The 12944-nt window shown below is 38.6% G+C and overlaps 1 protein-coding gene across 5 annotated transcripts in view; it reads right to left on the reverse strand.

Annotated features, from left to right (window-relative positions):
- LOC140464654 (Golgi apparatus membrane protein TVP23 homolog A-like) overlaps positions 1-12944 on the reverse strand; it is a 66904-nt gene that overhangs the window by 19520 nt on the left and 34440 nt on the right. For 2 of the 5 annotated variants that reach the window (XM_072560014.1, XM_072560011.1), the window contains exon 7: positions 1441-1520. The exons of 2 other annotated variants lie outside the window; for them this stretch is intronic. In XM_072560014.1, coding sequence (XP_072416115.1) covers positions 1441-1520 — 80 coding nt within the window. Of the gene's footprint in view, positions 1-1440; positions 1521-10104; positions 10139-12944 lie in introns of all 5 variants that reach the window. One more of the 5 variants, XM_072560016.1, reaches the window with a different exon arrangement.

The raw sequence follows: 12944 nt of genomic DNA on the forward strand, positions 1-12944 counted from the left end.
TTTCCTTCCCCAACGGGGACCAGATAAGTGTTTACAACAGCTTTTTGTTCCAGATTTATTTATTTAATTAAATTTAAATTCCCTTGGCTACTAAGTGGGGTGCTCTAGAACATTAATCCAGATTACAATTGAAAAATACATAAGGTTGTTTCAAGATAGTGAATAAAATCAACTTTAGTACTGAATTGATGGATCTTGTTCAAATATCCAGCTAAGTAAATAAAGCCACTAGTGGGGTTGGGATATATATCCTACTGGTAGCAGCTTCAGACAAACTAGTACAGCGGTGGCAGAGATATTTTAAGAAAATAGCAAGTACACTATCTTATCTAAAATAAAATTAGGGCAGTCTGGTTAATTATCATTTAGTCAAACATCAATCTCCAAATCATGAATTTTAGTAAGACAGACTGTTCAAAAAATCAGTATGGCAAACCCATGCAGCTGCTAGTGCTGGCAATGTACTAAGATGAATTTAAAATTGGGTGAGTGATCAAAAACAGGCTCTGAACAGGGGTAGCAAGTGGAAACCTGCAGGACCAGGAATCAATCTTTATCAATGATACACAGTTATCACTTACATAGACTTTAAGGTGACATCATGAAGGGCAAGAAGGAAAGACCTAGATCATTTGAGGAACTGAGGCAGCTTAATAGAAATAAATGTTAAATAAACCATTTTCCACAAACGATAATGGATTTCTTCAAGTGAATTGTTATCTTTGCCGTTACTTCCTTTCTGCCAACAGAAATAGCCCTGCAGTGTGTTGCCCTCTTCTCACTCAATTCTGGTCACATAAGAATCCATAAACCTGCTCAGTCATTCATTATGACTGTAGCTGATCTTATGCCTCAATGCCATTTTCCACCTCACTTTCCCTACATTTGACTTCATGAGGCCCCAAAATTCTCAGTATTGAATATAGGGTATCTGTAACCCTGTCTCCAAGGCAAGGAATTTCATAGATTCACAACATTTAGCAAAGAAATCTCTCTGCTCCCTCCTAAATAATCAACACATTATCCTAAGACTGTGCTCAGTGTTCTAAATATCCCAGCTAGGGGAAACAACCCTCCATATAAAAGCCCCTTCAGAATCCTGTATGATACAATGAAGGTGATTACCTTTCATTCTATTACACTCCAGAGCAAAAGCCCAATTTGTTCAGTTTCTCCTCCTAGAACAACCCTCTCATCCTATGAAACAATTTGGTGAAGACTCTGCTTTATCAATTCCAAGGTAAGTGTATCCTTCCTTAAATAACAGCAGCAAAATTGTACGGTACTTCAGGTGGAGAAACCTAAAACTCTACACAATAGTGGTACAACGACCTTATTAATGTCCACCTATCCCCTTGCAATAAGGTTACATGCTAGTTGCCCTCTTAATAGCTTTCTAAACATGCACATTAACTTTGTGTTCTTGGGTTCAAGTCCTACCTGCTCCAGATCTGTGTCATAACATGTCTGAACAGGTTGATTAATTCTGCATATTTCTTCAGAACTCTACCTGTGACTAGCTGTAAAAAAACACAACTCTTGAAGCTCTCAAACAGAGGCCAGTTTGCTGGATTGAGTATTGGGATCCAGGAGAGAGATGCTGAAGTGACATTAACAATTGTATTGAACACATTTTTAAGTTATAAATCAATTAACGATCAGCAGGAAGCATAAGCTGAGTTAGTACTTTGTAAACATCAAAGGTCAATTTTTGTTCTAATGATTTACCTGGAGGTTAGAACTCAATAACAAACATTCTATTAATTGTTATTTAATTTTTAGGCATGAGCAGCTTAAATTTCCCTGCTGACATCTCAGGATTAGAAAATGTGAAAGTCAGCTGATGACCAATTATAGAAGGAAACTCTTAGATATTTAAGTCATTCTTAAAGTATTGTACAGATATTTCATGAGAACGAATAACCGATAAATGTATTTTTATAGGAAGTATTTGCTCCATTTATAGAATTAATTACAGCTATATTTGGTGTGGGGGTTTTGCATTAACGATCATTACTTTGTCTTACTTTGAATTACAAAACTTTAAAACTTTCCAGTGCTTCAAGACACAAACAGTTGGTACCCAATGCAAAATGTTGCCAGTTTACCAATAATCTAACTTTCTCGTTTATAAATCCTCTGGTGTTTGAAAGGTGAGAAAGGAAAATTATGCAGATTAAGGCTGGATATTGTTTCTCTTCCTCAACTTATTTTGCTTCATTTCTTTTTCTGAATGTTAACATTTCATAAATTTATTTCTGAATTCATAAATTAATCATGCTTTAGTGTTATTATCAGACACCAGTCATCAATTGCACATTGTCCATGCAATATCTTTGCAACCAGAGAAGAACTGGTTTTGACCAAATGTGATTAACATTCTTTTGCACGAATGTTTTTATTATATAAGCAATGTTGTTAAAAAAAAGGTAAGTAATTTTAAATTGAGGGTAAAACTGGAATAAAATTGATTTGGAGTTGACCTCAAATGAAGTTTATTGTTTCTACAGGCAAATCACTTGGAACTGCTTCTCCTATATTCCATCAGGTGCCAAACTAACTAACAATTCAGATTCTACAGTAAAGGTAATTTTATGCAATATTTACTTATCCTCAGCATGCACTTTACAGAGGTCTACAGCACAGAAAAAGGCCCTTTAGTCCATCATATTCACAATGGTAAAAAAAACCACATAACTATTTTAATTCTATTTTTCAACACGTCCATAACCTTGTAGGTGTGGGCATCACAAAGTGCAGTGAACACAATGGTAAAACCAAAAGTCATAAGATATAGGAGCAGAATTAGTTGAGTTGAGTTAGCTCTGCTATTTGATCATGATTGATATGCTCCTCACCCCCGTTTTCCTGCCTTCTCCCCAAATACCTTCAATCCATTACCAATTAAAAATCTGTCAACTCCTCCTTAAATTTACTCTCTAGCCCAGCATCCACTGCACTTTGGGATAGCAAATTTCATAGATTCCCAACTCTTTGGGAGAAGTAGCTTCTCTTCAACTCTGGTTTAAATTTGCCACTCCTTATCCTAAGTCTATGACCTCTTGCCCTAGAATGTCCCACAAGAGGAAGCATCCACTTCATGTCTATTTTATCCATGCCTTTTATCATCTTGAATACTTCAATTTGATCTCCCCTCATTCTTCTAAATTCCAGACAGTATCAGCCTAAACTGTTTAATCTCTCTTCATATGACAAACCCCTCATATCTGGGATCAATCTAGTGAACTAGGAGAAAGTGAGGACTGCAGATGCTGGAGATCAGAGCTGAAAAATGTGTTGCTAAAAAAGTGCAGCAGGTCAGGCAGCATCCAAGGAGAAGGAGAATCGACGTTTTGGGCATAAGCCCTTCTTCAGGACGCTTGTTCCCGAAACGTCAATTCTCCTGCTCCTTGGATGCTGCCTGACCTGCTGCGCTTTTCCAGCAACACATTTTTCAGCTCAATCCAGTGAACCTTGTCTGAAGTGTCTCCAATGCCACTACGTCTTTCCTTAAATAAGGGGACCAAAGCTGTGCACAGTATTCCAGGTGTGGTCTCACCAATGCCTGTATAGTTGCAACAATATTTCCTTACCTTTATGTTCTATTCACTTTGGGTCCAAGGACTGAACCCTGTAGCACCCCACTAGTTATATCTTACCATCCAGAAAAAAATTCATTTATCCCAACTCTCTTGTCATCTGTCCATCAGCCAGTCATCTATCCAAGGTAATAAATTACCCCAATCTCATATGATGCAACTTTGTGAATTAACCTTTTGTACAGTACCTTATCAAATGCCTTCTGAAAGTCCAGATGTATTACATCTACAGGATCCCCATTATCTACTTTGCTTATAACATCTTCAAAGAACTCAAGCAAATTTGTCAAGTATGATTTGTCCTTCATAAAACCATGCTGACTCTGAAGATAGCGTTTTGACTTTCCAAATGTCCTGATATTGCCATCTTGATAATTGATTTAACACTTCCCATCAAGATGTTAAATGAACTGGTCTGTAATTTCCCACATTTTGCCTGCCTTCCTTTTTGAATAAGGACATTACATTAGCATTTTTCCAATCTATTGGAACCTTTTCAGTGTTCAAGGAATTTTTGGAATATTGTAGCCAATGGATCCACTATCTCCTTCACCACTTCCCAAAAGTCATGTCAACCTCTGTAGCTTTGGACCAAACCAAAATATTTAAATACTCGATGCAAAATTATTTCTCTGTCACTGGAGAAGCGCTTCACCCATCATTAAAACCAAAAGTAACACCACGCATAGCATAGAAGAACAAAGGTCTCTTTGCACATTCTTAAGGAAGTACAAAGCACAGGGTTTTGATGGGCAAACTTATGAAAATATCAAAGGCATTTTTCTCAGCCAGAGAAGATCCCAAGAATTTTACAATAGCTTAAAGGACCTGACTTAGTCACTGTTGTAAATAGTAGCTTGTTTGTGTATAGTGGGGTCCCAAAAACCGAAATCTGATGTCAGCCAGTTGATCAGTTTTAATCGGTGGTTATGAGATTGAAAAAAAAAACTTTCATCAACCTGTTCAGAGGTGTAAATAAATAATGGCCAGAAATACAGGAAAATCTCTCTGCACTTTAAATCTCCTAGGATCTTTTACATGAGACTTCAGACAGTTTCATGGCTCATCTGAAGCACATTATGCTTGACAGTGCAGAATCCCTTAAAACGTCAGCTGTATGTCCACTTAGACAGACTGCGTTCAAGTCTCTGGAATGTTACTTGATGCCGCAACTTTCTTAATGCTGAGTGCTACTACTAAACCCCAAACTTATTAGAAAAAGTGTTAAAACAATAATGCTATTGTTCTGTCTAGAGGGGATATAAGTGCATTGATGTATGCACACAATTCTACTTGATTTACATCTTTTTGATTTAGCTGATTTTCCTAGGTCTCCACTAATGAATGAAACATGAACTTAGTCCCTTTTGTTTATCTATTCTCACCAGCACTTTTTCCCCCACATCATTTATTATTGGGGTTTTCTCAAGGATAATAGATCAATCAATAGATGATACTCTCTTGCATTCTGGTCTTTTTCTGTTATTTCAATGTTGTACGGGAACCATCTCAAGTCACATAGTTTTGTATTAATAAAAAAATCCTATTTGGAAAACATTAACCAAAACGCTTAGCTGCCAAATACCTTTGGGGTGACAGAACAGAATTTTATACTAAGTTTCTATTGTGACCCAAAACAATCCCAGAATCTATATTATTTGAAAAATATCTGCAAAATAAATAGATTTTTAAAAAGAATTATGATTTTACAAAAGAATAAATCGTGAAGCTAGGGTTAATTTAGGCTACATGGATTATTGTACTTTGATACTGGTGCTTTTGATGGAGAATAAAATAGTTTCCATACACATTAAAAAATGATTCTCTCATTCTTGTTATTTATGTTTCCACATATGCTGAAGTCACTGAGTACATAACAGATATTCACAGCTATTTCATGATTGGAAAGAAAATACTGGAGATATTACACAAACCTGGATGCATCTGTAGAGAGAGAAACAATGAAAATTTAGTCTGCTATTTCTTGTTCAGAGCTTGGACAAGGCTGGAAAAGTTTCTTTTTATGCTGTTGGATAGTTGGCAGGAAGACCAAGTGGTGAGATGCCAAACCAAAAGGCCAAGGGAGTAAGATTAGTAATAAATATATGGATGAAGAGTCAGTGTTAATAATTAAAACTTACTCAGTTTTGCCAAGTGCAAACCATTATAATCACGGTGGCACAGTGTTTAGCACTGCTGCCTCACAGCGCCAGAGACCCAGGTTCAATTCCCACCTCAGGCGACTGACTGTGTAGAGTTTGCACATTCTCCCAGTGTCTGCGTGGGTTTCCTCCGGGTGCTCCAGTTTCCTCCCACAGTCCAAAAATGTGCAGGTTAGGTGAATTGGCCACTCTAAATTGCCCGTAGTGTTAGGTGAAGGGGTAAATGTCGGGGATTGGGTCTGGGTGGGTTGCGCTTCGACGGGTCAGTGTGGACTTGTTGAGCCGAAGAGCCTGTTTCCACACTGTAGGGAGTCTAATCTAAGGGAACCTTAAAAAAAACGAAAGAACTGTAGGTGCTGGAAATCAGAAACAAAAACAAATTGCTGGAAAAGCTCAGCACGTTTGGCAGCATCTATGGAGAGAAATTAAGAGTTAACGTTTTGGATTCAGTGATCCTTCTTCAGAACTGATGGTAGCAAAGAAAAAGTTAATTTTTATGCAGATGATAGGTTGGGGGGAGCAGTAAGGAGTAAGCAGAGAAGAACAGTTTTCTGCTTGAGAACTCAACAGCCTTCTGGACTCAATATCAAGTTCAACTATATTCGGGCATGAGGCACCTTCTCCCATGTCCTTACCCTAATTCCCGCACACAAGGCCTTATTATTACATGGCCTGCTGTTACACACAACCCATCATTAGCCACTAATTGTCCTCATTAGTAGCTATTCATTCTCCAAGGTTGACCATTACCCACTCCTTTGTCCAACTGTTCTTCTCTCTCTTGGAGCTCTATCTCCCCCCACCCTATCTTATGCATAAAACCAAGTGATACCATCACTTCTGAGGAAGGGTCACTGAACCCTAAAAGTTTAATTCTGATTTTTCTCCTCAGATGCTGCCAGACCTGCTGAGTTTTTCCAACAGTTTCTGCTTTTGTTTCCATACAATCAAAACACTAAGGTGGGGAGCGGGAGTGGTAATCAAAATTGAGCACAGAGTTCATGGTCTGAAATAAATGTTGAGTTCTGAGGATATAAAATGCCTAAGAGTAAAATGAGGCTGTATTCTTCCAGCTTGTGTTAAACTTCAGTGGAACACTGCAGTAGCTGAGAACAGAAATGCTTCTCTCACCATAGCTGACCCCAATCTTGCTGAGTTTCTCCAGCATTTTATGTTTTTATTTCAGATCTCCTGCTATGCAGTGATTTAATTTTAATGAAATCATGTATCATTAATCAATTGGATTATATCATTATCTATTACTTAAAGACTGCAGTGAACATAAATATGATATTTAAGCTTGCTGGGAATTCTAAGGTAAGCACTCAATGGTTTGGTTCACATTTTTAAGTCATGTATTTGACTTAGACTATAATTTTTGAAAACATTGATTCTTACCTTAACATCACTGATAGCATTAGTTAAAATGAAAAATATACATTAGACAACAAAAATAACTGGTGCACTTGATAACTAATGGGTCTTAGGTTCTATTCCTAACTATCCTACAATAGGGATACTTTCTATAAAAATGTTTATACATTATTGTACATAGTTGAAAAATACCATTACTTCTGTGATTAAGAACTTACACTTCATTAGCTCTGTAAAACCACAATAATCATTCAGGCTCTTGTTTTCTATTGACAATTATGAAAATAGTTATAACCATTCAAAGTTCATGATTCATGTACAGATTCTAATTTAAATTATCACCCTCCTTGCAAACCATCTTTGAATTCTCTAGTCTTGCCAACTATCACCCTTATCACCAACCTCCCATTCCTTTCCAAAGTGTTAAATGTGTTGTCAGTTTCAAAATCTATGCCATCTCATACCTAAACCTCTCCAGTTTACTTTCCACCACTCCCATTGCACTGATGTGGCCCTGACCAAAGTCAGAAATGACATCCTCTGCAACTAGTTACAGTGTGTTAACCCTCCAAATCCTTGCCACTGTTTTGCAGAATTTGACACTGTTGTTCACACCAAAATCCCCCACATCCAGCTGAATAGAATTGTCTTTGGTATCACGTTTTCCTGTACTGCCAAATATGTCGACTCTCCTGCTCCTCTAATGCTGCTTGATCTGCTATGCTTTTACGAGCTTCACATTTTATTGACTCTGACTTTCTAGCATCTCCAGTCCTCACTATCTCCAAGTCACCCAAAAATCTATCCTTGCTTCCCCCCACCCCATCCTCGCCACTTATCTAATGCTGCCCTTCACAGAATCAATCAGAAAACAGACCAAGTTTACATGTGTGCTGGTAACATCCTGTTCTGTTTCATCACCTATCTCTCTCAGCTACTTCAATGTCTCAGATTTGTCTGATCTCGAAAGCTACAAACAGAGAAATAGACCATTTGCTCAAGTCATCTGTGCCAGTGATAGAATTCTAAATAGAAATTCAAATATCTTCCAATTAAATACTGGGAAGACTCAAGTTATAATCTTCAACCCTGTGCTACTCTGTGATCTAGCCACTATCTCAGGTTGATCTACTGTAGATTATTTTCAAACTCAACTTCATATTTAATTGAATCCAATATTCTTATCACCAGGAAGTGACCCTTTGGCAGAAGGGTTACTCAACCTGAAATGTGTACTCTGATTTCTCTCCACAGATGCTGTTAAACTGCTTAGCTTTTCCAACAATTTCTGTTTTTGTTCCTCATTACTATTTCCATATTACCCCCGCCTCAACACATCTACTGTTGACAGCCTTGTCCATGGCCAACTATCTCAATACTGCCCTGATCATTATCACATATTCCATCCTCTATAAGATGGAACTAATCCAACTGACTCTTCAACCAGTATAATAATTCTCACCGAGGCCTGCTCACTCACTCACCTGGACTTGTTGATTTAAACTTGACACTTTTCAAAGTACTTATTCCTCCATGACCAATGCCAACCCAAACTGGTACCTTATCCAACTCTGCATTAATACTGGTCTATTTCTCCACCAAACAAACTCAATAGAGCTCAAAGCTTTGAAATTCCATCCGTAAACCTCTCTCTTTCACTGCTTCTTTTAGATGTTCTTTAAAATAGACCTGTAATATCTCTTTCTTTGGTTTGTATTAAGTTGCTGTCTAATTGTTCTCCTATCAAGCACCTTTGGATAATCCACCAAGATGACTGAAGATGTAAAAGGTCCCTGGTTCAATCCCGGATTTTGGCAAAAAGAGCATTTCCTGACAGTGCTAGCCTTTGTTTATGGGCAGCATGGTGGCTCAGTGGTTAGCACTGCTGCCTCACAGTACCAAGGACCCGGGTTTGATTCCAGCCTCAGGCGACTGTCTGTGTACAGTTTTCACATTCACCCCGTGTCTGGTGGGTTTCCTCCAGCTGCTCCAGTTTCACCCCACAGTAGTGTTCAGGTAGGTGCATTCATTAGGGGAAATGTAGAGTTATAGGGTAGGGGAATGCGTCTGGGTGGGTTACTTTTCGGAGGGGTGGTGTGGACTTGTTGGGCCAAATGACCTGTTTCCACACTGTTGGGATTCTATGAAAATGCAAGTAGTTGTTGCACTGTGGCTAGTACTCATATCTTTGAGTTCTTTGTTTTTTCACTTTCCCGGTGAGTCTCCGCAGCTCCCTTTCCCTTCTGATTAGTTTTTGAGTTCACTTGTTTTTCTAATTTCCATTCATTTGTTGCTCCTATAGGTCAAATAGTCTTTTGTGTTTTTCATATCAGTAAGGAAGAATCTCAAAAATAAAGTGTTTAGCAATAGCAAGCTCTCCTTGTATTTTTTGTTAACCCATGAATGTCATTTATCGTGAAGTATTTTGGACGCAATCTTTTATTAATTATAAATTACAATTGAAAAGCAAGCTCTGACTTAAGATGGTGAGAAAGTGATATCAATTAAGAATCTTATTCAGGAAATAAAAGCCCCTCTGTTTTCTGTATTTTTTCTCTGTGGGCAAGAGTATGTAGGCAAGGAATGTTAAAAGTTGAGAACAGCACAGAAAGATGGTGTATAGATTAATGCAAATTTTAAATTTCACTCTTTCAAGCTATCATAAACACTGGAAAATATAGTAAGCTCTCCCGAAAAGTAGATCTTTCACTTGTTCAATGTGATTGATTTCACTGAAGCAATATTGTGTAAACCAACACTAACCTAAAAATGATCCTCACTGCTTAATATAAGATACACGTTTGAGTTCTGGACAATGCTACCCATTAAAAGGTAATCAGTCATTTGACAAAATCATGCCATGTTTAACTGAATTTAAATCAGTTGAACCAAATTTTTATTTGAAAAATAGTTGATTCTTTGCTTCACCTGAGAGAAAAGTGAGATGTCAACACTAACTGGTGCATTACCTGTAGTTTATAGCTCTCCAAATATGATGTCCGACTGAAAAAAATGATCAGAATTAGTGACATGGGCTGTTCAGATACAAGAATTTAGTTAACACTCTTCTGGAAATTTCCTTTGTCATAGGTTTATATATTATGAAAGATATTCAGAATACAATTCAGACATCAATACAAAGCTGACAAAGACATTAATCACTCTCCTCCAGGGAAATCTATTCTACAAATTTGCCTCTTTAGAGACAACCCTTTATGATTCTTTTAATGGCAACCAGTACTTCTGGTCTTCCTAAGCACAATCAGACAGGTGTTTGTTATAGTAAGGGTAGCACAATTTTTCACCTGCAATAACTCTGTTGCCCATTTCAGGTTCTTGTGCGCCATCTTTTGAAGTTAAGTTGAAAGCAACCTTACTCAAAGTGTGTAAAGAAGAAAGGAATAAACGAGGAGGAGTATGGGTAGATCAATGCAGGACATATGTGCATCTGACCCTGGGGGCTCTCTTGAACATCTCTATTGTATGTTGATCAAGATGTTACAAATAAACAACATCCCCACAAAAAAAGCAATCTTCGCAGGATACGTAAGTACAATCATAATGTGATTTCCAAATACTCAAAACAGGTAAGCAGAGTGTTAGAAATCCTGAGGTGCTGTTGCTAAAATCACATTCAGGCATGGTAGATGACTAAATAATTGAACTGAAACAATCTTTAAACTCACTATGGGTATGAATACTTAGTCTTCCTGACAAATTTGCTACATACCTAAGTACAAAGTCTTTCTGCAAATGTCCCTGAATCGTTTGACACTTGCACTAACACCAACAAACATGTATGTATAATGTTAGTCAGAGTATTCTATTTAAGTAAGTGAATAGGTAGTACAGGAAAATGATCAGTTCAATCAATTAAGAGAAGTTTTAGAAGTACAGGATTCCATTTTAGATGCTTTTGATATACATTAAGCATAACTTGGCTTCTCATCATATTAGAAAATACAAAAACACGAACTCGGAGCAGGAGTGGGACAAACAGCCCTTTGATCATAGCTGATTTGATTGTAAATCCACATTCCCGCCTACCCATGATAACGTTCTGTCTCCTTGCTTAATAGTAGCCAGCCCACCTCTGCCTTAAAAATGTTTCATGGACTAAGCTTCCTTTTCAGGAAAACATGTTCCAAAGATACTCAACCCTCCAAGAGAAAAACATTTTGTTTCATTTCTGCATTAAATGAGGCACCCCTGATTTTTAAACAGTAATCCCTAGTTCTAGATTTTCCCACAAAACCAAACATTCTCTCCACATTTACCCTGTCAAGACTCCTCAATCATATCATCTTAATATTCTAAAGCCCAGCAAATACAAGCCTAAGCTGTCCAACATTTCCATATAAAATAGCCTCCCCATGCCAAGTATTACTCAAGTAAATCTTTTCTGAACTGCCTCTATATAGTTACATGTTTCCTCAAATAAGATAACCAATACAACGCACAATATTCCAGATGCAGTCTCACCAGTGTCCTTTATAATTGACAGATAACATCCCTACTCTTATATTCAATTTTACTTGTAATAAATGATAGCATTCCATTTTTTTCTTTTTCTTTTTTTGCTTTTCTCTTTCTCCTGCAGATGCAAGTGCCACCTATATAAGTTCTTTTCCCCTTCTGAAATAACAGAGGCCAGCATACAACCACCAAGTCATCCTCTATTTACTTGTGCAGTGTACTGGCTATGATCAGCCAGCACAGAGTCAGTCCTCTGAACTGAGGAGATTCTAAACCCCAAGTTAATTTTTTTTCCCTTTCTGTTTCTATTACCCCCACATTACCGTCTATTTTTCCCCACACCCATGTTGTGTATGTGCTAGTGCGAGACACAGTGAAAGGCACAAGGTGCACGAATCTTTATTCAATTTCCACCACCAGGAAGAAAAGAAACACCCAAGTGGCCAGTGACAAGCAGTGCCCTTCACATCAAAGGAATAAATGAAGGGCTTTTGCCCAAAACGTCGATTTTGAAGCTACTTGGATGCTGCCTGAACTGCTGTGCTCTTCCAGCACCACTAATCCAGAATGTGGTTTCCAGCATCTGCAGTCATTGTTTTTACCTCGGGGAAATAATACACTCCACTCCACTCACTGTAACACCCACCTCTCCCTGAACAGCTCAAGGGTGTTGGTGGGCACCACGTGCTCCTTCTCCAGAGACACCCGAACTCTAATGTAACCGCAGAAGAGGGGGCAGGCAATCAGCCCTAATGACCCCCTCTCTGGACCTGTTTATGGCCAGGTTGGTAGGTAAAAACAATGACTGCAGATGCTGGAAACCAAATTCTGGATTAGAGTGGTGCTGGAAAAGCACAGCAGTTCAGGCAGCATCCGAGGAGCAGGAAAATCAACATTTCGGGCAAAAGCCCTTCATCACGAATACAGGCAGAGTGCCTGAAGGGTGGAGAGATAAATGAGAGGAGGGTGGGGGTGGGGAGAAAGTAGCATAGAGTACCATAGGTGAATGGGGGTGGGGATGAAGGTGATAGGTCAGGGAGGAGGGTGGGGGAAGGTAGCAAAGAATATAATGGGTGGATGAGGGTGGGATGAAGGTGATAGGTCAGAGAGAAGAGTGGAGTGGATAGGTGGAAAGGAAGATAGGCAGGTAGGACAATTCATGGGGACAGTGCTGAGCTGGAAGTTTGGAGGTGGGGGGAGGGGAAATGAGGAAACTGGTGAAGTCCACATTGATGCCCTGGGGTTGAAGTGTTCCGAGGCGGAAGATGAGGCGTTCTTCCTCCAGGCGTCAGGTGAGTGGGAGGGGGAGTTGAAGTGTTGGGCCACAGGGCGG

The sequence above is a fragment of the Chiloscyllium punctatum genome, chromosome 40 (genome assembly GCF_047496795.1).
Source record: "Chiloscyllium punctatum isolate Juve2018m chromosome 40, sChiPun1.3, whole genome shotgun sequence".
Classification (NCBI taxonomy): Eukaryota; Metazoa; Chordata; class Chondrichthyes; order Orectolobiformes; family Hemiscylliidae; genus Chiloscyllium; species Chiloscyllium punctatum.